Here is a 27,951-nt window from a genome sequence, read left to right as displayed (position 1 = left end):
CTCGTATCTGTAGGTAGGTCTTCAACTCTATTTATGAAGCTATTCCACCTCACAAGGGCATCTTCCCCTTCCTGTTGGAGAAACTGGAATGTAAGGGCCCAATGATGTGAGAAGTTTTATCTTCTGGGCCTCTGGCTTCTGTTCAGGGAAGTGGGTAAGATTGTGATGTTGGGGATATATCAAACTTACTGTGCTCACAAATTAAAAGAATGTTTTGGTTGCTTTGTTCTTTCCTTTCAATTGCTATTACACAGGCCCCATAGATGTTCTTTGACAAGTCAGAAATTGGAACTGCATCACAAATAACCACCTTGATCGATGCATAAGCAGAAAATATGAAATATCAAGCAGGCACACATTTTGAGAGTCCTATTAAAGTAAAGAATCTTCCTTTATCATTTATATATTTCTGACGGTTTCGATGCACCTAACCATCAAAGAAGCATGTATCTTTCAAACTGTCAATTACTTTACATTATCGGAGCCCTAACCAAAGCGATTCTATGGAAATAAAGACTTCCACTGACCATCTAAGACGATACTCGTTCAGCCTTCTCAGAAATCGATGCTGAGAAGCTCGATGCAGTACGAAAACTGCGGGATAGAGCATCCCTACAGAAAGATCACATTCATTTAGTGCATGAAAATGGTAAGAACATTTAGAATCGTTTCACCTAGATAAAAAAAGAATTTGCCCTTGTCGTACATACTTGATATTGGAATGTAGGTACTTGCATCAGACCAAGTTGATTACCGGGATTAATGTGGAATTTGATGAAAAAATCACAAAATAGAATAGCTTTCCCCCACTAAAGAGTTCTGATATCTCTTTCTCTACACACACGCGCAAAAGAAAACAAAAACAAAAACAAAACAAAACAATAATAAACAAGTATTTTTACACTATAAACCTTCGTAAATGAATGACTAATCACGATGATAATACCGGTGTTGAAAGATGTGTGTATTACAGCTTTTTCAAGTAATACAACAAGGGAAACCCAACATAAAGTCCAGTCAAATTTTACATGAAAAACCAAAACAAGCCTTCAGGATATAAATGATGAAGAACGATTTTGAAAAGCAAGAATTTATACAACACAACACCAAAGGCCAGAGAACTGCTTCAGAAGGGAATCATACTACCTCAATGGTACCAAAAAAATCCAGGAACAAACCAAGACATTTATATGAAAAAGTATCAATATTACTCCTTAATCTGCTTGGTCAATTTGCAGTGCAAGATGCTAACCTGGGTCCTTCACACAAGGAGCTTATATGTCCCTTAAATAGCAGGATCCTCAAGCGCAGCAGTGGATAAATTGTTTATCCGTGGATAAATGGCCTTCTCATCAAGCTGGTTCTGTGCCCAGATGAGCATCTTTAACAAGCTTGGAAGCTTCGGGTCTGTTGTTTGATATAGCATTAATACCAATGTAAGTATAGACCTTTTAGAGATTACCAGAAAATAATAAAATGAAGATCAATCAGGATGACTTTACAACTGGAACAAGTACAGTAATAATCTTAGCAACTGTACAGCCTTGAAGTTAGAATCAGTAAGAGAAAATGTCACCAGTCATATGCATTGGGTGTATCTCAATATGGAAATGATGTGCTGAATTAACTTAAGATTTCCAACAGAAAGAGACATAGGTAGGAATTCTTTTGCATGATGAAGCAACAAAAAGCACACCCTTACACAACCCTGTGTTTTTCAGCATCTCCTTGGTGAAAGGATACTGACCAATACAAGCATAACTCTGCTAAAAAGAGAGAATCAGAAAAAGGAAACACAATCACTTAAATAATAGAAGGTATATCTTCTTTTAAGCTATTCCTTATTCCGTATTGAGATCACATGGCAAAGAAACAAGATGGGTAAAAGTGATAGGAGAATACCACCTAGGTTAAAAGAAACAGTTGTAAGGCCAGCAATGCTTTATGGAGTGAGTGTTAGGCAGTCAAGAAACAACATTGTCCAAAATGAGTCTCGCAGAAAAGAGTATATTGAGATGGACGAGTGGAAAAACTAGAAAGGATCAGATCAGAAATGAAGTCATTCAAAGAAACCAAGGAGTAGCTCTAACAGGTGATAAAATGAGAGAAAGCAGAGTAGGATGGTTTCATCATGTGCATAGAAGACCATCAACCGCAACAGTAAGAAGCCATCTATTGCAAGTTGAAGGGGCCAGAAAGGCCAGGGGCAGACCAAAAAAGGACATAGGTTGAAGTAGTAAGAAATGATTAAGCACTTATATTTTAACAATGGGCATGGCACTAAACAGATCGAAATAGCAAAACAGGATTTATGTAGCTGACCCCATATAGTGGGGACAAAGCTTAGATGATGTTGGTGATGACGATCACATGGTAAAGGAATATTGCACAAGTGTTGGACATATTAGATTGCATGTGTAATGGCATCTTCATAACTAAATTCCCTAAAAGGCATATTAACCTCTTTTTCTTTTTATTGTTCTACTGACTCAACATTGATCAAGGATATAATTGCAGTTTGACATATAAAGCTGTCATTTTACAGAACAAGACCACAATAATTCTTTGGTTGAAAGAGAGTAAAAAAGATGCACCCAGAATTCTACATTAAACAAAGAGGATTAGGGCTATAAACCACCTCATCTAGAAACATTTCTTTCATGTTTTTTTTTTTTCAAAACAATGGTAACAGGTGACGACATAGCATGGAGATGTTGGTAGGCTACTGAAGTTGAGAAGAAACATTACAACTTGGGCATGGGGTCTTAAAGGGTTCATATGTGGAACATTCTAGACTTCTAGTCACCTTTAGAGTATATCTATAGCAGAACCAAGGTTTTAAATATGGATAACAGGCCAATACACCCCAACCGGCACATGCCACGCATCGACCTGTATCGAGCTGCACTTATATATTTTTTAGGTCTTTTTTTTTTCGAACTGGTTCGCAGGGGGGTCGGTTTAAGGCCCATCTACCCCGAACCAGGACAGACCCTAAAACACCCACTGTAGGGGCATATCGAGGGTTGCCGATACGATACATATCGGCTGATACACCCCGATAGGTTTCAATTTTTTTGATCCACAGAACGCAAATCTGCTCATAAGATAGGATGGTGATGGTTTTAAGGCAGAAAGGTGGAAAAGATAGCAAGTTTCATCCAAATCCAGAAGAGGAAATGCTGCTGGAGTAGGATCTTTCAGGTCAATGCTGTAAAAGTGATGATTAGTTTGGGTTCTAAAAACAAACAGAGACAGGTGGCTGGTCATTTATCATATATAGAACTATTCAGTGTAGTTTATATTAAAGTATTTCAGGTAAATATATACTAGCGTGGAAAGTCATGAATCAAGGAAAAAAACACTAAGCCCACAATAACATGTGTGCATGTATATACAGAACAAGCCTGTTTAGAATTTAGCTTTCAAGGCCCAAAATATAGAGACCTGGCGCAATCTAGAATTGTCCTCAGGATGGTGTTGATTGATTATAGAAAACTTCCAAATGATGATTGGATGGTTGTCAGCACCTTCAGATGGCCACTAGTCCTTCAGGTTTCTCATTAGAGGGAGGTTTCAGAATGTAGTTTCAACAGATTATTCAGGTAAATCTCTAGATTTGCAAATATCCTAGCTGACTCATTTCTGGAGGAGGGGTAGGGAGGTCTGAATTAGTTGTGGGGCCTCAGGCCCAGGGATACAGGGGCTAAGCTATTCACATTGTCTTACATTGTACTAGTTGCAAAGTATGGATGTAATATATACTGTGTTCTGTACCCTGTTGTTGGATCATTTTCTAATGCAGGGACATTCTTACTTTTTCATAATAGTGAACTTTTTATTATTATTGTTTATTTCTGATAGAAATATTCAAATAATATAAAATTTTAAAGGTGAGAAGGTGATGGCAAGAGATGTCATTTCCGCTAAACAATTGGAAGAAAAAGAAACAAAACGAAAATGATTACAAATTTATATATAGATATATATGAACAAGAATAAAAGTAAAAGGAAATAAAAAAAAAATCAGGAAAAAAGACTTTTATAACCTTTTTCATGACTCTGGCTAGTGAGAATGGCTGCATTGACCTCACTAGCTGTCTTCAGACGCTGTGATATGTCCAGAAGCTCTCCAACTGGACAATTGGAGACATCTTCAAATGCCAATAAGGCAACTGTCCTCTCCAACTCTTCTAAGAAGCTTTGCTGCAGATAACTCTAATGTGTTTAAAAGTCCAGTGCATAAAAGGTATACTAAACGTTAAGTAAAAAGAACATCAGATCCATGAATCCAAGTTCTTTGAACAATTAACGTTCATTTATTATGAAGAGAGATTAGGAAAATCTTTCATGTCAATATCAATAGCATATGCCATAAGAGATCTGAGAATTACATTTTCTTCACCCCTTGGTGCCAGCTCCTCCTGAGCAAATTCCAAAGCTTCTTCTACTTTTCCATTGCGAATAAGTTCAATCAGCCTTTGCTGTTGCAAATGGAAAAATAATTGGGGATTTGTATCCAGTATCTGTATGCAGAATCATCAAATCAAGTTACAAAAATAGTAGTATGAATAACAACAATATCAGAGTGATAATATCCAAAAACAAAAGTTATTGGCCCCTTCATGTTAAAAGATTAGTTTTTTTTCCCCAAAAAGCAAGCTACATGATAATATCTCAACTACACTAATTATGTTCAATAAAGGCATACAGGCTTATTACTTTAAGTTCCAATTTTTTATCTCTTAAGTATAGAAAGATGTAGAGGTAAAGAGAACATGATATACTTGACATAGGTAGGCCTGGGTTGGCAATTTGTTAATATTTGAATGAGCTTGGCCCAAAAGCTCAGGCCAAATGCAGTGTGTATTCTTCAAATTGAGTACCCAACTTGCACTCTTATTCACAATTTCCATCAAATTCTATCCTTCCCATGTTCTTATATTCTTTATGTATTCTTGGGAGAGATCTTAAAGTATCTTCAACAATTTTGCCATTTCACTCTTTCCATATACCATAAATTAGCCACTCTCTACAAAACTTAGCCCCTTGATTCAGAAGGAATTTAAATCCATTCACAAAAGTTTTCATTAGCCTCTGTTTGTTTGCAGCATAAATCCAAACCAGATGCAAAATTTGAACCTGGTTCAAATTTGTATGCATTTATATGTAACTATGATTTGCACCACTACCTCGTGAAAATTTTGAACTTTTTGTCCCTGTAAAATTGGCATTACAGAGGCACTAAACAGAAAGAAACAGTGCTGAAAAGAGAAAGAAAGAAAGAGAGAGAGAAGAGAAAGAGAATAGAAGAGAAGAGAGAAGAGAGGAGAGGAGAGAACCACCGAACTGTTTTGAGAGAGATTAGAATTTCTTAATCTTCTCTTAGCAGTCGGTCCAGCTTTATATTAACTTTAGATAATGGATAGAATTACAAGTATGCCCTTCTTTACAAAAAAACAATGGATTTGAGTGTCCTTATTCTAAGACAGAATTATTTAACTACCATGCTGCACATGTACACCCAAAGTAATATTCTCTCAACACTCCCCCCTCGAGCAGGTGTGTATAATATCATATAGACCCAGCTTCTTAGTGATAAAGTCAATACAAAGATGACGAAGGGACATGGTCCATAAATCAGCTAACTGGTCTCCTGTCTTCACAAATGGTATGTCAATATCACTACTCTGAATCTTCTAACAAAGTGGCAGTCTACCTCGATATGTTTCGTTTTCTCATGGAAAATAGGATTTGATGCAATATAAATGGCAGCCTAATTATCGCAATGTAAGTGCATAGGAGTCTTCACTGGAATTCCAATTTCTTGAAGAAGGTTCTTAAGCCACACTAACTCTCCTGTTGCATGACTCATGGCTCTATACTCAGCTTTTGCACTTGATTTAGCCACAATATTCTGTTTCTTGCTCTTCCAAGTATACAATACCTTGTAATTGACCTCCTATCTATTGGTAATCCAACTCAATCAACATCTACGAACCTAGACATAATCAAATGGCCATAATCCCTATAAATAATCCCCATACCTGGTGATCCCTTATGATACTTTATGATTCTGTACACAACTTCAAGATGTGGAACATGTCGAGATCTCACAAATTAACTCACAAACCCCACAGTAAAACAGAAATCTAGATGGGTGGTAGTCAAGTAATTCAGCTTCCCTACAAGTCTCATGTATTGCCCAGGATCATCTACTAACTACCCATGACCTAAAATAAATTTAATAGTGGGATCCATGGGTGTAACAACTGGTTTACACCCCATCATACCTATCTCCTCAAGTAGATCAAACATACACTTATGTTGCCAAAATCTTTAGCATGAAATCTCTCTTGTAAAAAGTGCTTCAATTCATTGATGCCTTGTTAATCACTCCGTTTGATGACAATATAATCTACATAGACAACAAGAATAATGATACCCTCATTAGAAGTCCTGTTGAACACAAAACAGTTAAACTGACATCTATGTAAGCCAAATTCCACAACCAGCCACTTCACTTAACTTGCCAAACCAAGCACGTGGTGATTGTTCCAGACCATACAATGCCTTCTTTAATCTACAAACCATACCCTTATACTCCCCCTGAGCAACAAACCCAGGTGGCCGCTCCATGCACACTTCTTCCATAAGGTCACCATACAGGAATTCATTCTTAACATCTAATAGAGACAAGGGCCAATGAATAGTTGTGGCTAAGGAGATAACAACAGGGATAGAGGTAATCTCTACCAGAGAAAAATGTCTCACCAAAATCTACACCATAAGTCTAAGTAAACCCTTTTGCAACCAAACAAGCTTTAAGTCTACCCACCATACCATCAAAGTTAAACATCACAGCATACACCCATCTATATCTAGTAGGTTGCTTACTAGAAGGAAGAGGAACTAAATCCCATGTGTCACTTTGATAAAGTGCCAACATTTCTTCTTCCATAGTTGTCCCCCACTCAAGATCAAACAAGACTTCTTGTAGGGAGGGATTTAGGAGATTGCAGAAAGGGAAGTAACAAAAGCAAAGGCAGAAAGTGATAATGACTGATAAAAGACAAAGTGACTAATAAGATGAGAAGTACATGAGCGCTTACCTTTGCAAAGGGCAATGGGTAGGTCAAGGTCTAAAGGAGGCTGCAAAACTGGAGTAATAAGTTGTTGTAGAAGGGTCAATGGGACCTACAGACGGCAAGGCAAATGATGTTGAAGCTGGAGCTGACTGTAGATACACCCGTTGAATAGGTGGCCTAGGTAGAATAGTACTAGTGGGTTGTGGAGAAAAGTCCAAAAAGGAGATAGGAAGAGGAAGAGCATCACTCGAAGGAAAAGGAGGGGGATCACTAAAAAATCTAGAGTGGACTCGAGAAAGGTAACATCAACACTAACAAAGTGATGATGGAGGAAGGACTATAACATTCGTACCCTTTCAAAGTTTTGAAAATCCCAAGAATACACACTTCACTGCACGGGGCTCAAGTTTGTTACATAGATGATCAAAAAATGAGCAAAGTAGATACACCCAAAAATGCATAGTGGTAAAGGAAACAAAGGAGCATCAAGAGATAATACATAATGAGGTATCTTATTATGAAGAACTGATCAAACATTCTGTTAATAAGATAACAAACAGAAAGAACATCAGTCCAATAAATTTTTTGCACATGCATCTAAATAAGGAGGACCAGTGTAACTTCTTGTAGATAATTTTTTTGCATTCATCTACACCATTCTATTGTGGTGTATCAACACAAGACGTAGAATTCCATGCTCATTATAAAATTCAGTAAGTGCTAAAGACATGTACTCTTTGGCATTCTCAAATCTCAAATTGAATAACACAAACAGTGGAATCAAACCAGATTTTTATTTCCATAAAGAAAGATTTGAATACAGAGAACAATTCGGACCTCTCTTTTAAAAATCACCAACAAAAGTAACAAAATATTTTAACTCCAAATAAGGACACTACAAGACAAGGACCCCAAATATCCAAATGAACTGAAAAGGCTTTGACACACAACTTATAGCACGAGGAGGAAAAATGGCTCAATGATGCTTGCTAAGCTAACATGCATCTCACTCAAAATTAGTGTTGGATGGAAGTGAAAGAACCATGACAAGAAGACTTTGCACTAAATGATGACACAGCCAGCAATGATGTTGAAAAGGAGACACATCAGAAGTAGAAGACTCAAGCGCAGCATGTCCTAAGCCACCTTGTAAATGGTAAAGGCCGCCAGATCCAACTCCTCCACCAATTTGCATCTTTGTCTTTAAGTCTTGAAAAACACAATAAGGAAGAAAGGTAATAGAACAATTTAGTGACTTTGTAAGCTTACTCGTTGGCATAAGACTGAAAGGGAACTAAGGAACATAAAGAATAGATGATAATGAAAGTTGGGTTGTTGGGTTCACCTGTCCTATGGCAAATACTGTAAATTTATATCCATTAGCAAGAGTAACATATTGGGCATGAAAAGAGTTGTGAAACTAGTGTTGTAAATCTAGGATTTGTATAAGAAAGAGAGAGAAAGAGAGAGAGATAGAAGAAGAAGAAGAAGAAGAAGAAGAAGAATGTGTCGAGTGGTGTATTTTCTGTTACTGTTCACACCCTCAAAAGGCATTTTATATTTTGAAACAAAAAAATTACCAGGAGGTCCCTACTTGGGCGCCCAAATACAAAGAGAAGAGGAAAAGACTAAAAACACCCTTGCCTAAACTTTCTCAACACTCCCCCTCAAGCTATGCATATATGTCAATCATGCCCAGTTTGGTAATGTTCTTAGCAAACTTTGGGTGGTGAACACCTTTAGTGAGGCAATTGGCTAGTTGGTCTTCCAACCTTACGAAAGGAAAGCAAATCTCTCCACTACAATTTTTTCTCTAATAAAGTGTTTATCCACCTCAATATGTTTTTACGATCATGTTGAACAGGATTGTGGGCAATATTTATGGCTACTTGATTGTCACAATATAGTCTCATTAGGATACCCGCTTGGATGCCCATCTCAGTCAATAAGGTTTTCAACCAGATTAGTTCAGACACTCCATAAACCATTGCCCGGTATTCTGCCTCAGCACTAGAACGAGTAACCACAGAATGTTTCTTACTTCTCCATGAAACCACATTGCCTCCGACTAATGCACAATAACCAGATGTAGATCTTTTATCATCAATGGACTTTGCCCAATCAGCAATTCAGCATTTGTGTAAGCCTCAACCTTTAGATGGTTATGATTGGAATACATCCCTTTACCAGGGCATCCTTTCAAATAGGCTAAAATTCTATTAACTGTCTTCATATGAGAGGTCCTAGATTCATGCATATATTGCCTAACCACTCTGATAGCAATAGGATATGTCAGGTCTGGTCAAACAAAGATACAAAAGGCGGCCCACCAATCTCTAATATACCCCTCTATCTGGAAGAGCTTTTCCTTTAGTAGCACTCAACTTGTGGTTGGGATAAATTGGAGTTTCTATAGGTTTACACCTTAATTTCCCAACTTCATGAAGCAAGTTGAGTACATATTTCCTTTGTGACAGAAAAACTCCCTTCTGATCTTGCAACTTCAATGCCAAGATAGTATTGGAGATCACCAAGGTCCTTAATCTCAAATTCGAAAGCAAGGAAGGACTTTAACTAGGAGATATCTGTGATATCATCGCCTATCACAACAGCGTCATCAACATATGCTATCAACATTGTTACTTCCATCAATTCTTCTAATGAATAAAGTGCGATCTGCCTAAGATTGAGAAAACCCAATCATTAAGATAGCATTTCTAAACTTGTCAAACCAAGCTCTAGAAGATTGCTTGAGCCCATACAAGGACTTCTTCAAGCGGCAAACTTTTCCTTCACTATTAGGAAAACTTACCAAGTCATAAATCCATATACACTTCCTCTTGTAAGTTCACATTAAGGAAGGCATTCTATACATCCATTTGATGTAAAGGCCAAGATTAATGGGCAGCAAGAGACATGATCACACGATTAGAGTTCATTTTAGCAACTAGAGCAAAGGTTTTCAGATAATCAATGCCATAAATTTGTGTATATCCTTTAGCTACAAGCCAAGCTTTGTACCTCTCAATTGAGCCATATGCCTTGTGCTTAACAGTGTAGACTCACTTACACCCAACAGGAATTTTATCCTTAGGACAAGGAACAACCTCCCAAATTTGGTTCTTTATAAGGTCCTCCATCTCTTGATTCATAGCTTCCTTCCAGTGAGGGGACTGCATTGCCTCCGTAACACTACTAGGGATAGAAACATAAGATATGGCAGAAATATAGGCACAATAAGAAGGTGAAAGAGCATCATAAGACACATAGTTAGTAATAAGATACTTGCTATAGGTCCTCTTCCCTTTTCAAATGGCAATAAGAAAATTAAGGTTAGGATGAGTAATAGAATTATCAAGAGGTTCAAGATTACCTAAGTCCAGAAGATCAAATTGTAAGGGCATTCTACTTCAGGAGTCACCCTTTTACTGCACCTGATAAAAAACTACTGCCAAAGCCGAGGCTGATACACAGGAGGAGGAGGAGGAGGAGAAGGAATACCATCGTTACAAGGAAGAGAGGGAGGACAATGAGGAACAAAAGAGACAAGGACAGGAAGGCAAAAGGGAGTCCAATCTTCACTTGCATTCTCCCCCTGAAGAGAATGATGGGATGAGTGAAAAAAAAAAAGATGACTCCAAAAAGGTAACATCCTTAGAGACATATCTCTTTCCAAAGAGAGCATCAAAGCATCTATAGCCTTTTTAGACAGGAGAGTAATCAAGGAAAACACATTTAACTTACGATCAAACTTATACCAAGAAGGACTCATATCATTAACAAAACCAACACAACCAAAGATTTGGGGAGATTAAAAGGAGGTTCATCAAGAAAGAGAAGTTGATGAGGAGACTGAAGATTAAGGATCCTTGAAGGAAGTCTATTGATGAGATACACAAATGTCTCAACAGCATCAACCCAGAAACGAGTGGAAACATGAGTCTGAAATAGTAAACCTCGAACAACTTCATCCACATGCCTATTCTTCCTTTTGGCTACCCCAATTTGTTGTGGAGTATGACTACATTAACTTTGGTGAATAATGCCCCAATCTTCAAGAAATCTATGCAAATGATGTTCAAAGTATTAATTGGCATTGTCAGATCTTATTATCTAACTTTTTCCTCAAACTGTGTCTCTACCATATTCATGAAATTTTGAACCATCATAAGAATTTCATCTCGACTTTTCATCAAGTAGAGCCATGTATACCGACTGTAGTCATCAATGAAGAGGATGAAGTACTTATACCCACCCATGCAAGGGATAGCATATGGGCCCCAAACATCAGTATGGATCAAATGAAAAGCAACATTACTTCTTTTACAAATTGCTGAATATGTGGTTCTACATTGTTTTGATAGATGGAAAACTTTACATTCAAGGTTCAACTTTAACACTGAATCTAATAAGTTTGGAAACAAAAGTTTTACAGAATTGAAAGACATGACCAAGACGACAATGCTATAATTTCAAAAGACTCATTTTCTCATTTGAACAAGACTTAGTCTGGCCCGATAATCCATACTCTGAAGGTCCATCAAAAAGGTAGACTCCATCAACTTCACGCCCACTTCCAATCATCTTCCCCATGCTCAAGTCCTAAAAACACAATGGGTAGGAAAAAAATGTCACTGAGCAATTATGGGATTTTCTAAGAGAACTAACAAACAACAAACTTTTATGTAACTAGGGCACATGAAGAACATATTCAAGAGAAAGGTTATGAGTGGGTTTGGCTTCACCCTGACCCAAAATAGGGGTCTAAAATCCATCAGCAACAGTAATCTTGCCCTTCCCTGGAGTTTACTTATATGAGATAAAATGTGAAGGCATACCAGTCATATGGGTACTGGCCCCAGAGTCTACAATCCATGGAGGCATGGACTAGAAGATGTGGAACAAGCAAGTGTAGTACATGTATTAGCGTATGAACTAGATGGATTACTAGGTCCAGAACCATATGAGGAGGATGCACCACCCTTTTCCAGTTGCAATAGCATATTCCTAAGTTTGTCCATTACACCAGAGGAGTCAGGGATATCAGATGGTTGAGCATCATTACCAACTATAGCCAAGTGAGCATATCCCTTCTTCCTGGTTTTGTATTTTTCTGGTTTTAAATGAAGACTGAGCTTCCAACACCTTTCCTTAGTATGTCTTGGCTTTTTGCGATAATCGCAAACCACATCCTCAGCCTTCTCAATAACATGGTGCTTACTAGTATTTTGCTTGGATCGATATAACATAAAGGCAGAGTGATCAATCATAGGAGGTTGCATCATGGCTGTCCTACTCTCTTCCCCTTGTACAAGGGAGTACACGGAGGCAAGAGTGACAATGCCGGCACTAAGAATATGTTGCCTAGTAAAATGAAACCCCATATTCAAGCTAGCTAAGAAATCAAAGACTCCATTCTCATCTATGTACTTTCAATATTGCTCACCATCTTCAGGGTCCTTCCATACAAGAGCCTTCAAGTGATCCATTTCTTCCCAGATAGACTGTAGAGAAGAGAAATACATAGAAATAGATCTCTCCCCCTGGCGCATACTGCAAGCTTCCCTCCGAAGTTGGTACACTCTAGCAATATTGTTAACTTGGGAATAGGTGGCAACAACTCTATCCCAAATATCTTTGGCCGTTGGAAGAAACATGTAGTTGTTAGACAGTGTATACCCTTAGCTCCAATCAGATTGATGTACAGATACATTTATTGTAAATAAATAAAAGTACATTATTGTTTCATGTTGACTTTGGTATGTTTCTGTGAAATTACCCCTTAAACTGGACACTTATGAGACTTGTGTTAGTTTAGAATATTCTCAGCCATTGGATAGACTTGGGGAGTTTATCCTGCCAAGGTTGACACTGATGTGCTGCCAAAGAAGCTAGAGCAGCTTGTCTCAACTGCCAGGGTTAGACCTGAAGCACATGTAGTGTGTGTTTGTTTGAAATACTGAACTTAGACCATTTTCTAGTTATGCCCTGAACCTTGAAGACTGATGGGCAAAACTGAAAAGTTACACATAACGCCTAGACTTGATTATGGTACTACACTGGGTGTCGGATTGGGCTATCTTTGATATGCCAATTAGTGAAATCCTTTGTGGGTCAAAACTTGGGTATGTTGGGGCAGTCTGAGAATTCACTTAAGTGGGTGATCATAGTGATAGGATCAGTCCCTTTGTCGGATAAAGTGAATGATCAAGATTGCACTCTCTCTGATGGAAACCTAAACTGCAGCAGTGGATTTCAACCGTATTTGAGATTTGGTTTTGCAAAATATATTTATATGATATATATATTATGTTTTAAGAAAAGTGTTTGCAAAAGGTTTTAATTCCTAGGATCCATCCGAGCAGAGATTGTGACACTGCACCTTAAAGTCAGGGGAGTGGTCCTTTCCTGTCGGGCAGTGTTTGATCATCGTGGACTGAGAGATTAAGTGTAAAAGACCATTAAGGGCTAAATACCTGATGGGTTATGTCTTATTTAAGTCCATTATCCTTGGGTCTTCATAGGATGGATGGATTCAATGATCATTTAACTATAAATGTTGGGCCCATCTGAGCCCATAGTGATGAGCTCAGGGGTTCACTACGTTTGGCAGTGAATTTGGCCAGCCCTTTTCACAGAGGCTAGGTCGAACCCATGTGGGCTTTTGTGAGGTCATTGTGGGGTCCCACGTCATACAAATCTAACCTAAATAAGCCAACAACACTCTTGGGTCATGAGCCACTTAGCTAATGGGCCTAAAGCCCATGATTAATATGATTAATCAAAATGTCACATGGGCGAATGTGGGTTTGGATATGGGTATGGAGTACCCATTCTCTTAAGAGGATAAGACCTATCTAATGATAGAGTCCAGATCCAAATAAAGATTTGGATAAACCTCCTAATTCGATTATGATAGAGATCGAACTGCTCATTGTGACTCTGCAATTCAGCATTCTCTCTTCTCCTGTTGTCGCCCAAGAAACTCTAGTTCGACCTCACCTTTTTGGGACTGATCTTGATCAGTTCTTTCTCTAATTTTTGCAAGAAAAATACAAAGAAAAATCATGCTCACCTCCCTTGTTCGATCCAAAGTGTTGGGTTGCAGTTTTGCTGAAAACTACGTTGCTGAACCAACTTCACTTCAAACTGTGCCATCTTTAGTGGAAGCGGATTTTAGGGATTGATTTGGGCGTGAACTACCACCTTGGGAGATACACTTGTGGAATCCATATCAGGTATACATCTCCCTCTTGTTCAATTTCAAATCTGATCCGGTTTCAGTGCAAGATCGATCCTAGAAAAATGCAATTTTTCGAAAATCAAGGAATTCGATTCCCGAAAGGTTAAAGAAATTTTTGAAATTTCGCCAACCATCTTGCATGGTTCGGCCATCCATATGATGGATCCTAACCTTCCTTCAATAGTTTTGGGAAATATGGGGTTGCATTGAGCAAATCAACCATGACATTACAAGGGAGTTGTCCTATTCCCACTTTGCATATTTCGAATCTTCCAGGTTTGGCTTCACTTCCTTTCCTGTGATGATTCCTAGTTTACCTCTCCTAGTGATGGTAAGTTTAGAAGATTGAGACCACTCTAAAAAATTGGTTCCATCAATTTTAACAATAGTTACTATACCACTAGAAATGTCTACACTTCCTGGGCGCACACTAGAAACCATCTATACATCCTTAGATGATTCTATATTCTCTCAAAACACTTTCACGTCAACCAAAAGGGGCCCCCAATACTTAACCACAACTAAGGACCCAAGAAACTAGGTCATCACACGGTTAAGAGACAAAAAAAAAGACCAGAAAACTAGGTTGGCGACAAAACAAAGGAAGAAGAAAATCTCCCAAAAACTGTCGAGGGATTAGAAAAGTACGGAACCACTTCCCATTGCTCCCAAAGTGAAAAACGACCTGAATGGTCTAGGTTTTGCAGCAAAACTGATTAAACATAGTGTATAAGGCTCAATATCAGATCTAGAATTTCTGCAATTTCCTACTTGAAAAACCCACTAAAAATCACAAAAGCTTCGAATAGAAACAAGAGTCATATCAAAAATCTTCTAAAATCAGGGCAAATCAAACCATGTAGGATCCATGTACTGTCACTAACACTTGTACGGACTGATGACGTCATCCGGCAGTGATCTGACGTCAGTCGTTCATCTCGTGGAAGAGAGTCAGCAGGAAAGGTACTCTCAAGTGCCTTTACCCGCTCTAATACCACCAAGTTGTTAAACTAGTGTTGTAAATCTAGGGCTTGTATGAGAAAGAAAGAAAGAAAAAGAAAAGAAGAATGTGTCAAGTGGTGTGTTTTTTGTTACTGTTTACACCCTCAAAAGGCACTTTATATTTTGAAACAAGAAATTACAAGGAGGCCCCTACTTGGGCGCCCAAATACAACGAGAGTACAAAGAGAAGAGGAAAAGACTAAAAACACCCTTACCTAAACTTTCTCAACAAGAAGACAAAGGAGTTACGTGAGAAAAAGTGAATGAAATGCTTGAGATGTGATCTATAGCTCCTTTGTCACTACTATGGGGGGATACAAGTATTTCTTGTTATTTGTTGATAATTATTCTAGTTTCTCTTGGGTGTATCTCATGCGTTCCCGTGATGAGGTCCCTACTTTGACCCTTGCCTTCCACCAAATGGTTCTCACTCAATTTGGGGTGAGGATCAAAACTTTCATATCTAATAATACCAAGGAGTACTTCACTAAACCATTGAACTCGTACTTCCTTGAATATGGGGTTATTCATCAAAGCACGTCCTTATACCCCTCAGCAAAATGGCATAGTTGAGAGAAAGAATAGGCACATCCTTGAAGTTGCAAGAAGCATTATGCTTAATTCAAATGTCCCTATACGTTTGTGGGGGGAATGCCATTCATGTGGCTATGTATCTCATTAACCGAGTTCCCTCTCGTGTCCTGGATATGAAAGCTCCCTTTACTTTATTGTATCCTGAGAAAGACTTGTTTACTATCCCTCTTAAAGTCTTTGGGTGCACATGTTTTGTTCAGATTTTGGGGCCTAATCGTTCTAAATTTGATCCAAAAGCTTCCAAATGCATTTTTCTCGATTATGCACAAAATCAAAAGAGATATTGGTGTTATGACCCAATTTTTGGTTCTCGATTTGTCTATGGATGTTACCTTTTTTGAGGATGTTCCTTTTTATCCAAGAGTTTCATCTCAAGGGGAGAGAGAAGAGAGGGTGTTGTGTCTATTCCTGAAAGTTCCCCTTCCTATTCCTCTTCTTGAAAAGGAATTATGTCGGGAGAATCATTGTCAGAAATGTAAGGAGTTGAAGGTTTTCCATAGGAGGTAGAGGCGAGTTGATCTTGGTGCTTTTGATCAGCCCAAGCCAGTTCCAATTTCCTTTGCAGCACCCGATCCAGATACTAGCGCTTCACCTTCCACTCCTGAGACTACCACCACAAAGTCATTGCCTTCTACTAATGATCTTGACCTTCCCATTGCCGTCCATAAGGGAAAACAGAGATGTACCACATCCATTGCTCATTGCATATCTTAGTTTCTCTTATATGCCCACCTTTCCCCATCCTATAAATCCTATTTGGCATCCATTTTTGCTAATATCCATTCCTAAAACCATGCAGGAAGCTCTCTTTGTGCCTAAGTAGAAAGATGCAATGAAGGAAGAAATAATGCACTCATTAAAAATGAGACATGGGAGTTGGTGGATCAACCTAAGGGAAAGAAACTAGCTGGGTGTAGATGGGTGTTCACTATGAAGCATAATGCAGATGGATCTGTTGAAAGATATAAAGCCAATCTTGTTGCAAAGGGGTACACACAAACCTACGGCATTGATTATTTTGAGACCTTTGCACAGGTTGCTAAGATGAATAACATTTGTGTTCTGTTATCACTAGTTGCAAACTTTTCATGGCCCATGTTCCAAATGGATGTCAAGAATGCTTTCCTCAACGGTGATTTACAAGAGGAATTGTATATTAGAGGTGTAAAATGGGTTGTGCACACGGGCCATGCCGGACCGCAGGCCGTCCCAGGTCATGCCTCCCTACCCTAGGATATTTTGGGGGGTAGGCCAACACAGCTCATGGCCCAAGCCCGTATGGGCCCATGTCGGGCTGGTCCGTCAGCTGAGCCTTGGGCCAGGCCGGGCTATATACCGGGCCAAAGTTATTTATTTAAAAAATTGAAAAAAAAACTTTAATTTTTAATTTTATATGAATTTTGATGTATACAATTGCTTATATATACAATAATTAAATAAATAAGTATAATAAAATTGAAAAAAAGAATTGTTTATTTTATTAATATATTATATGCTATATAAAATGTATATGGGTTGAGCCGCGAGCCAGGCTGGGCCGCTGACCTGAAACCCCAAGCTCAGCACGGCCCATTGGCCCATACAATCATGCCGGGCCACAATACGACCCATGGACCATCGGGCTAGGCCGGCTCAAAATCGTGCCAGGCCGCAGGCGGCACGGCCCGATTTACACCTCTAGTGTATATGGAGTTTCCCCCTAGTTTCTATGATATAGATGCAGGCAAGAAAGTTTGCAGACTCAAGAAGGCATTGTATTGTTTAAAACAATCTCCAAGGGCTTGGTTTGACAGGTTTAGTCTTGCTATGGAGAAATTTGGGTATATATAGGCTTACTCAGACCACACACTTTTCATCAAGAGGAGTGGCTCCTCTCTAACACTTGTTGTATATGTAGATGATATTGTGGTAACAAGCAATGATGTTCATGAGATTAATTCCCTCAAGCAATTACTTCACAAAGAGTTTGAGGTGAAAGATGTGGGTCATCTCTGATATTTTCTGAGAATTGAGGTGGCTAGATCTAAACATGGTATTTTAATTTCTCAGAGGAAATATGTCCTTGACCTTTTGGAGGAAACAGGAAAATTGGGAGTTAAACCTACAGATACTCCCATTGAATTGCATCATAAGATAAGTGCAAAAGAATGTGAACCTCTTGATGACAAGACCATGTATCAACGGCTGGTTGGGAAACTTCTGTATCTTTGTCTAACTCGGCCTGACATTTCTTATGTTGTCAGTGTTGTTAGTTAGTACATGCACTCTCCAAGAACCACTCATTTGTTGGTTGTTGAGGATCCTAGCATATCTCAAGAGGTGTCCAAGTCATGGAATACTCTTCAAGAATAGTGGTCATATGAAGATTGAGGTGTACACTAATGCAGATTGGGTTGGATGTGTAGATGATAGGAGATCTACCTCTGGGTACTATGCCTTTGTTGGAGGAAATCTGGTTTCATGGCAAAGTAAGAAACACAATGTAGTAGCTCGTTCAAGTGCTGAAGCAGAATGCAGATCTATGGGGCTCATGGAGGGACAGAAATTCTATGGCTGAGATCCTTACTTGAACTTGGAATTGAGCATGAGAAGCCCTTAATGTTGTATTGTGACAATCAAACTGCTATTAATATTGCCCATAGCCCAATACAGCATGACAAGACAAAACACATTGAGGTGGATTAACACTTTATTAGGGAGAGAGTAGCCTCCCAAGAAGTGTGCTTGCCATATATTGCCTCTGATATGCAGCTGGCTGATATCTTCACCAAGGCCATCCCCAAAGTCAAGCTGGAAACAGGTTTACACAAGTTGGGAATGCTCAATATCTATTCCCAACTTGAGGGGAAGTGTAGAGATGTAGTTAGGGATATCTAGTTGGTTCTATTTGTTCTAGGGATACCTTATTTGTTTTGTTTCAGACTGTTGTACTTGTTTTTTTCTCTCTGTCACAGCCGACGGGTATTTTTTGTCATTGTATCTTATTTTTTTCTCAAGTAATATAAAAGCCAATAAGGGGGCAGCAGAACCAATTTATTCTGCTCTCTTTTTCTCATTCCTTCTTCTCCTCTTCCTCTTTTCTTCTCTTGAACATATTCGAACTTAGGACTGCTGCAGCTGTGTTTCAGTAACATAAAGGTTGTGGGGGCCATAACACCTGATTTTACCTCCATTCTATCCCACTTTTCTAAAAAGGATGGGAGCACCACTAGATTTTACCAACCTGGTCACTCTCACAGCTCACAACTCACCTGTCACATCACTATTAAACACTTCACAGCATTAATCACCTTTCCAAATCATCACAGCATCAGTCACTACTCCAATAAAAACATCACTCCACAACATTCCCTCTTGGTTTCAACCCACTAGAGGGATACATACTTCACCATTCACATATCACAGCAGCAGTGATGGTTAAAACCATCACTAATCACCAAGAAAGCTTTCTAAATCTGGTCTGATCCCCTGTAGCAGTGAGTATCAGTCCTCTAAAAGGAAACCCAAAGTAGATCAACTATGAAAAGAAGCCCTAACAAATCTCTTTCACGTCTCCTGCTCTAATACCATGTAAAATATGGTATTACCAAGGCACTAAACATCAAGAAACAGTGCTGAAAAGAGAGAGGAGAAAACCTATTTTGAGAAAGATTAGAATTTTTTAATCTTCTCTTAGAAGTCATCCCAGTTTTAATATTAACTTTAAATAATGGATATAATACAAGTATGTCCTTTATGAAAAACAGTGGACTGGAGTGTCCTTGTTCTGAGATAGAATTACTTAACTACCCTGCCAGCTGCCGCCCATGTACACCCAAAATAAGGTTATTTTAGCAGTCCCAATTGCATTTATTGGCAGTCCAAATTTTGCATCCCAAAAACAGATGCAAAATTCGCACCACCTTCATCCTACCTTCTCTCTCTCATATAAAGTTGGGACCACATCATTTTACTCCTCCCAAACAATGTTACCATCATTTACTCTCATATAAAGTGGAGACCACATCATTTTACTCCTCTCAAACAAACAAAACAAAGTAAAACCTAAAACAAAAGCAAACTGTGACTTGCACTCAGCATCTCAGCCCATTTACATTCTCATACATTTGCACCAATTCAAATGAAATTTGCATGGCAAACATTGCAGTGCAAGTGCAAATTCTGGTTTACTTTTGCTTCAGATTTAACTTCATTTTATTTGTTTGTGAGAATTAAAATAGAAAGTAGAATGATGTGGTTCTCACCTTATATGAAAGAGAATGGAGGTAAGAGGAGGATTACTTGTTTGGGAGTGAGAAAGGAAGCAAGATAATATAGTCCTAACTTATATTAGAGAAATTAAGGTAGGAAGAAGGTGGTGCAAATTTTGTACAAGTTTTTGAGATGCAAAATTTGCACTACCAATGAATGCAAACTGCAAATGAGACAAAGTGTAAAAATTTTATATCAGACCATAATTACAAACAAACGAATGCAAAACTGAATCGGATGCAAAATTTATATCAAGTTTAGATTTGCAATACAAAGAAGCAGAACCTTAGGAACATCTATAATTCTATATCCTTCAATTCACCCTAAAAATGAAGAAAAAGCCATAAACCTCTTCAGCCACACAACATTAAAAAAAAACTAACAATGTTTAGAAAACTGGAGCAAATAGGCCGATCGGACCAATTGAACCATGACATGGGCTCCTGTCCAGTTTGGTCATACCCCCAAAACCGGAATATGTTAAAACTGACCATGTTGACCCAACCAATCCAACAAGAAAATCAATGAACCGATCCCAATTTTACAAAATCGGCCATTCTTGTGAAATTTTTTAAACTTTCAGAGGCCATAACTTTGCACTTGGTTGTCTGATTCGAGTGTTCTTTTTTTATTTTGGGTAACTTTGATCTATGTGTTTTCCCCACTATTTTTGCCAAAAAATGCCTTATATTGACCTTAAATCTTAATTTTTAATATAAAAATTGAAACTAAAATAAAAATACATGTTATAGCAGAATATAATTATATATTTTGAATATATTATATAATTAATATCATTATGTATATATTATATAATTATATACAATATATATTACATCATCATGGTTTCACCTTCAATTCGACCCCAATTCAATCTCTTCCTTTTCCAGGATGATGCTCAGTTATATTCTCTGAACATTGAAAAATAAATAAATAAATATTTGCTAGATTTCTCTATTTTCTTGCACATCATACACCTAATGTAGAATTCAGAGTTCAAATTTTAGAGTTTTCCCAAGGTCAAGTTCTTGCTCAATGCCACCAACCATATAAAAGCTTCCACTCAAGCCCCAAGGGGGAACAAAGAAGCATTAAATTTTGCCCATCCTAGAGTGAGATGGCACTACACCACCACCAACTCCCTACCACAACCACCATCAAAAAATTAAAGAGAAAAGAACAGCTTGTTGTAGAATGAGCTCATAATATATTACAATAGATGGACCTACCATTTAGGCTAGCCCTATCATGGTTCTAAGCTTCCATTAAGACTGAATTATTTCCACTGAAATGTCCCTTTTCCCATGACACTTTTTTTATAAGCAACAAGGTAAAAATATTCATTCAATACCAAGCTGCACCCAAAGTATGTAACCAAAAAGTGTTGAAGTTCTTGTTAGACTTTAAACAAAACCCTCCAATAAACTCCTTTTGTTGAAGTTCTTGTTAGACTTCAGTTACTTGTATTTTTATTTTAGTTTTTCCTTGTGAACAGTAAAGCGTAGAAACCCTTTAGTAATACTAAAAATGAATGCTAATTGACAAAAAGTAGAAAAAATAAAAGTGCAATAAAGAACACTCCTACAAAGGAGGAAGGGCTGAACTACAAAGGCCCACCCTCTAATAAACATGAAACTTTAAGTCTACACCCAGGTAGAACACATCCCATTAAAATTCAACCATATTAGCTCCTTCAAGTGAAAGAGAATTTGCTGGTCTTCTAACCCATCCAAATAAGGTTTTCATTCTATAGGCCAGCGATCTCGCCTCCCTAATGATGAAGCATCCAGACAGAACAGAAGTCTATGATATACACTGTAAATGGAAAATGATAGGGACCACTACCCCCCCACCCCCAAAGCCAATCAACACAGCTTTTACACCAATTTGAATCAGTTTACATTCCTCTTATCCCCTGACCTTCAATCGAACTAGAGATTAATGGCATTCAGTGGGATGGTGAATCGGTGATAGAACCACAACGAGGAAACAGTGGCTCTAGTAGTCGAAGATGAGGCCAGCTATGTTGCCCAGATACAGCAAAGACACATCTGGAATCCTGGATACAGTTTTGGATACAGAATTTGCACTAAAATTTGAAGTATTTGACACAATATGGAACCCTTGTAGAAGAATCCAGGAATCACAATCCTCTAATGGCACTGTCAATGATGAAGTCACTAAATTTCTCCATTCTTCTTGCCTGGTTTACCATCCAACTATGATCAAGTCAAAAGGGCTATTTACCAAAGCTGGTTATAGTTCTAACCTCCAGCATTTTTGTAGAAAGTGGCCACCTTCGAACTCAAACCTGTCTTCTCATGCTTTTCAGTCCAAGTTTTTATCACTACACCAAGAAATGGCACCTTGTGATTAAGTCAATTGCTCACTTACCTTTAATTGTTTTAACCATTATGTTACATTCATAGCATAAGGAACGCAAAAAAATTTTTTTTGGAAAATGGTAAGGTAAAATTTATTCAAAAAGAAAGAAAAATATACATGAGGTTTACAAAAAACAAAACCCCAAAGAAGCCCAAAACGAACCAGCTACAACCTGAGCCCAGAGCTCAAGGGCCACAAAACAACACGATAAGCACCAACGAGGAGATCTGAAACCAAAATCCTCAGCCTAGACTAAAAACTCCCAGCCTAATAGACCTCCGAATAAAGAAAGAGCATACAAACACTCAATTAACAGCCCAAGATATTTCTTCCTCTACCTCTTCTACCCCTTCCCCTGATGCAACGGGCTCCACGAGGAGGAGGGGTAACAACCGGTAGATCACAACAATCTCTCAATAGTTTGAATTTCCTATTTCTGACCGGCAGAACTGACGGTGTAGAAGACACGTCTGACCAGGAACTTTCTGTCTCCAAATCTGACTCCGGCTCCGAGCTCCTTGCAGACTAAGGATTATGAACCTTTACATCACGGACGAAATAGGAACTGATCCAATCTCGCAACTGAGGCTCTTGCTCCGCAGATATTAATAAAAGTAACGAGACAGAGGGCATATTTACATTGAAGAATAATAAAAGCGAAAGATAGGTCATGCATGACTATTATATATAGGCTATTTTGATCATCTTACATGTTTTTTGTAGGAACTAGCCTAGTAGTTTGTGTTTAAAATTTCAAAGTCAGTTAGGAGTTATTGAGTTTTCCTATGATAGTGGCAATTCTATAATTTTTGTTTTTCCTGGTTCTGGTAGGACTAGCCGCTAGGGCTGTTCATGTAATTTTATGAACTGACCAAACTGAACCAACTCAACCCGAAATAATCAGTTTTAAAAAAGAGCTCGTTGGTTTCGGTTTAGTAAATACTAAAAAACGACAAATTGGTTCGGCTGTGAATATATATCTATGTAAACCGAGAACCGACTGATAATATTACATAAGAAAAACATGGGATGCCAAATGTGGGGTTTGTGGTAGATATCCCAAAAAAATTTAACTTTTCCCATGACCAGTATTCTTTCTCACGTCTGACACCTCTTCTCTTCCCCACTTATTGTCACCTCAACTAACACGTCTTACATCTCCCATCAACTTTTAGTCAATAACTTTTCAATTGAAAGTCGTACCCACAGTACTGTACCATCATCATTACAAATGGTCAAAACAATTTCTTGGGAATATACACACATCCATCTCCTTTATTCAGTTAACCATTTATACCGACCAATGTGTAAAACAAAATTTCAATCGGTTTTATCTCTTTTTCGATCGGTTTCGGTTGGTTCAATAGTCAAACCGGTAATAGCGGTTCAGTTGGCATAAATAAATGAAACCAAACCGAACCGATCCATGTACAGCCCTGCTAGCCACCCCCATAGTGTCTACATATGTGTAAAGTGCAAAAATACATGAGGAGATATTCAAATGATATTTAAGTGATTCATCTACATGTTATGCTCAGTGTTTTAAAAGGCGTGGGAGGCGTAAAACACCCTGAGGCGTATGCCAGAGGCGCTGACACCTCTGAGGCGTACACCTCAGGTGCAAGAGGCGTACGCCTCCTCTTGCGCTTTTCTCAGGAGGCGTGCTAGAGGCGTATGCCTCTTGCGCCTCATGCATGCCTCACGCCTCTAGGTAGTGGAACGCCTTGCGTCATGCCTCCGCGTTTTAAAACACTGGTTATGCTTATGGTGAGTGATTCTCATGCCTTAGAGTGGTTCTTTTTGAGGAAATTAATACAGAAGTTTGTATTAGAACTCAAAAGATGAAGCCCATGTATACTGAGGGGCTGTACAATGGGGGAATGTACAAAATTCAAAGTATAACAATGCATGGGTAAAAAGATTTTCACAGTATAAGTTGTGAGAGACACCCCTGAATCTTCTAGATCTGTGTAACCAAGAATGAAGGATGCATCTAATTTCCTTCTAAGCTCATCAATACTGCAGCTCTTATGTTCAAAAAAGCAGGTGGTCCTTTTACCCAAAATCATCCAAAGAACATCTGGTGAAAGTAGTTCCCAAATGATACAACCCCTGGCACTAAGACCACCCACACACCAGCCATTTTAAAAGGGCTTCTAAGGTCTCCAGGTGACAGAAGCAGGCTCCAAAAGTATTGAGATCTACAGCCCAGATGGATGTTGATATTTTTCAATGGAGGAAGAGGTAATTGTGATATAAGCAGTTTCTTGACATAACACACAGTTGCTGTTTTCTATCCTCATTCCCCTGATTAGTAGCTTATCAACAGCAAGGAATTTCTTAACCAAGAGTTGAACATCTCTAAAGGCCTGATTTGATTCAAGTATGTTTATTCAAGTTTATGTTGAAATCCGAATTTTTCTGTTTCAATAGTTATCATCCTTTCATGTGAAACAATGTCAGATTGCTCCCATATTTGGATGCCACCATAGACCTTTACAACCTTTCAACATAACAAATATAATCCCAAAAACCATGAGTACATTACATCATTGAGACTATAGTTGCAATAGTTGAATGACAAGACTCATATTGTCTTCTCTTCTGAGCAAATAAAAGTTTTTGACACGGTTGAAATTGTCTAGAAAGTTTATATTTTCAAACTTGAGCATCTTTCTGTAGCAGATTGAGTACTTTTTGGAGCATCCAAAACCTAATATTGTCTTCTCCTTTGAGCAAATAAAAGTTTTTGACAGGGCTGAAATCATCTAGCAAGTTTATATCTTCAAACTTGAGTAGATGTTTTAGCAGATTGGGTACTTTTTGGAGCATCTTCAACAAATTATCCAACAGCTTCTTATAGAGTATAAGGTTCTTTAGGGGTCCTTGCTTAGGTTTACTAAGATTTGGTAGAACATAGCAAAAGCCAAAGTTCAAATAAGACAATAAATTGAGTACTTATCAAAAAACAAAAAAAAAAGCTACAAGTTTGAGTTTTAGTCCTCTTGTGTAATGGAAAATAAAACAACAGATATTTTCATTTTTCTTTTCTTTTTCTTTTGGATATTTCATGGACATTTGGTTGTTTGCTATTAGGACAAACTGTAAAGAATGCAGGGTTTGGAGTCATCGATATTTTTGTTTATGATAATCTAGATCTTGAAGGGCATATAATCGAAAGATATATGTAGTTGAACATGCAAACTGCAAGTAATCCTCAGACAAACCAGATGGATACTAGAAGTCTAGAATTAGTTTAATAAAATCATAATATCAGCTTATTAAGACGCTACAGACAGAAGTGACATGTGAGACTTGATTGTTAAAAAATTACAATCAAAATGGCACCAGAAGAAAAATCTATCTAGCTAATTATCAACTACAAGTCATGACAGACCCTCCAAAATAAATGCTTAAAACCAGTATCTTCTAGTTTCTACCCACTGTGGTATCCGCCCCTGCGATAGAAATCTATGATTCCAATTTAACCATCCAGATAAAAACCATTAAATGATATGTTAAAAAATCCAACCTCCCAAGGTAAACATATATGTCAGTTAAAACTCCTCCATATAAGCTTATTCTTCATATGAATTGTTAAGCGAACACCATAGCAACAGAACAAACATTCTCTGAACTTTTTTCCCATATTATATCTTTTTTTCTTGACATTTAACCACATTTATCATAACACCCATATAAACCCACTACCACAAACACCAGAACAATCTAAGGAACTATATATATATATATATATATATAGAAACTTTGTGCCTTCTATCTCTTTTTATTGGTTTTGGTTCAGTTTTGCCATTATGCATAGGCTTTCTTTCTTTATGAATATGTGTTGTCAGAAATCAAGAAAATAGAATTCACACAACAAAGCTCAGATTTCCTAATTCTCAGATGCATGGAAGCTATCAGAAGACCTGACTAAGTCAACCTCCCAGAGTTCCAAGTTCTTTAATAGATGATCATGATGTGAAAACTAGGTGTAAATTCTCCTGAATATGAACATAGAGCGATAGATGGGGCATCCTACCTCAGGATTTAAGTCATTAACTTTATCAATTGCATCCTCTACATTCCCACACTGCACTGCCTTTTTTACTGCCATTCGATCTGTTATGGTTGCCAAATCTATGTCTGCTGTTTACTCATAAGGATAGCATATAATCGTAAATGAAGTAAACAACTTTAAATAGTACTAAACAAGATTGTAATAAACAAAGACCAGAAAGTAAGGATACGTTCAGTGCCTGACTCCATTCTGAATTTCTCTGCAGCTTCAACATAACCTTCTGTAACAAGAAAGTTCATCACCAGCTTATTCATATCTTCTTTCTTAACCTTTACATCATTGAGCTTTTTCTCCCACTCTTCCCTCGTAATCACTTTCTTTGATGTGGACTGCATAATAAATGCATTTCTAACTTATATTACATATGCTTAACAAACTTCTCTGTACAAGTGAACAGCATATAACCATAACCCACATTAAAAGAAGGTGATGGACCAATTACCATTTCTTCGTCCGCTGCTGCAAGCTGACCCATGACAATCCAGAACAATGACATCAGTACGCTTCATTCAAACCGGTCAAAATGGAGAATAAGTAATTCTAGAATCTCGCTATGCAATCCAATAAAACACTCCGTTCGACGGAAGAATCTTAAAATGCAGTTGAATGAGATACTAGATTTTTGCACCTACCTCCTACTTTCGGTACCAAATAACCCAACCGACCCACCCCTGAAGAAAAAAGGTGACAAAATAGTATTGGATCCCGAGAAGAAAACGCTATGCTTTATAAGAAACCCTAGATTACATGACTGGAGAAGAATAGCTCCCGGGGACTTCAATTGGCAAAAAGACTGCAACAATAACGTTGCAAGATGTTGAAGCTGAATATGCTTCAACTAATGACGAAGAAGAAATAAGATACGATACACGAGAATGAATTTCTTTCTTAGAAGAGCGAATACATAGGAAATATATATTGGGTAGGAGAGTATCTGAGTATGTAGCGGCGAAATTGGCATAACTTACCTCTCAATTCGGATATCGGACGAGTCTACGGTGATATCTGAATGTTCGTTTCCGGCGATTTTTTTTCCTCCCTACGTAAAATTGTAAAAGAACGATGCAGATCTCTAAATGTACATTAGAGCTAAATACTTTCTCGTTTATTTCAAATTTCCAATTTCTTAAAAGCTCGTAGATACGATATATAAGTTTAGAACTTTAAACTAAAAAAAGCTGCAATATACATAATTCTAGCAATAGGAAATACATCACTTCATCCAAGCCCTGTTATGATTTTTTGGTAGGAGAGTTGATTATGAAATTATTGAAAGTATTGATATTGTTTGGACATATTAGAGAAAT

At 37.9% G+C, this 27,951-nt stretch overlaps 1 protein-coding gene across 22 annotated transcripts; it reads right to left on the bottom strand.

Annotated features, from left to right (window-relative positions):
* Nucleotides 1-372: 372 nt before the first annotated feature.
* On the bottom strand, nt 373-27,951 carry LOC148877868 (protein GID8 homolog). Of its 22 annotated transcripts, none has more exons than XR_016099401.1 (9): nt 27,613-27,933; nt 27,087-27,110; nt 26,814-26,973; nt 26,606-26,712; nt 4,395-4,526; nt 4,050-4,206; nt 1,253-1,407; nt 711-834; nt 373-612 (listed from the first exon to the last, which is right to left on the bottom strand). XR_016099401.1 is itself a non-coding variant. In XM_088945659.1 (9 exons), the coding sequence occupies exons 3-8, from the start codon at nt 27,087-27,089 to the stop codon at nt 1,286-1,288; spliced, it is 681 nt and encodes a 226-aa protein (XP_088801785.1). In that variant the 5' UTR covers nt 27,090-27,110; nt 27,277-27,315; nt 27,613-27,765; the 3' UTR covers nt 373-612; nt 1,253-1,285. The 22 variants fall into 22 exon arrangements, 18 of the variants coding, with proteins under 18 accessions (XP_088801785.1, XP_088801723.1, XP_088801713.1 ...); XR_016099395.1 differs by having other exon boundaries at nt 27,087-27,147; nt 27,613-27,756; XR_016099394.1 differs by lacking the exon at nt 27,613-27,933 and adding an exon at nt 27,277-27,531 and having other exon boundaries at nt 27,087-27,147.

The sequence above is a fragment of the Nelumbo lutea genome, chromosome 1 (assembly GCF_056320005.1).
Source record: "Nelumbo lutea isolate HS-2025 chromosome 1, American lotus-T2T, whole genome shotgun sequence".
Lineage (NCBI taxonomy): Eukaryota > Viridiplantae > Streptophyta > Magnoliopsida > Proteales > Nelumbonaceae > Nelumbo > Nelumbo lutea.
Note: the sequence above shows the minus strand (reverse complement) of the source record. Positions and strands in the feature narration are given on the sequence as shown.

Excerpts from the sequence above, each read along its gene's own strand:
- LOC148877868 (XM_088945547.1), bottom strand. The coding sequence starts at position 27,140 with ATGTCATTGTTCTGGATTGTCATGGGTCAGCTTGCAGCAGCGGACGAA. Across the intron at positions 26,713-26,813 it reads AATGGAGTCAGGCACTGAAC|CAGACATAGATTTGGCAACC; the intron begins GTATCCTTACTT and ends ATGAGTAAACAG. Across the intron at positions 1,408-4,049 it reads TAGCCAGAGTCATGAAAAAG|ACCCGAAGCTTCCAAGCTTG; the intron begins GTTATAAAAGTC and ends ATCAAACAACAG.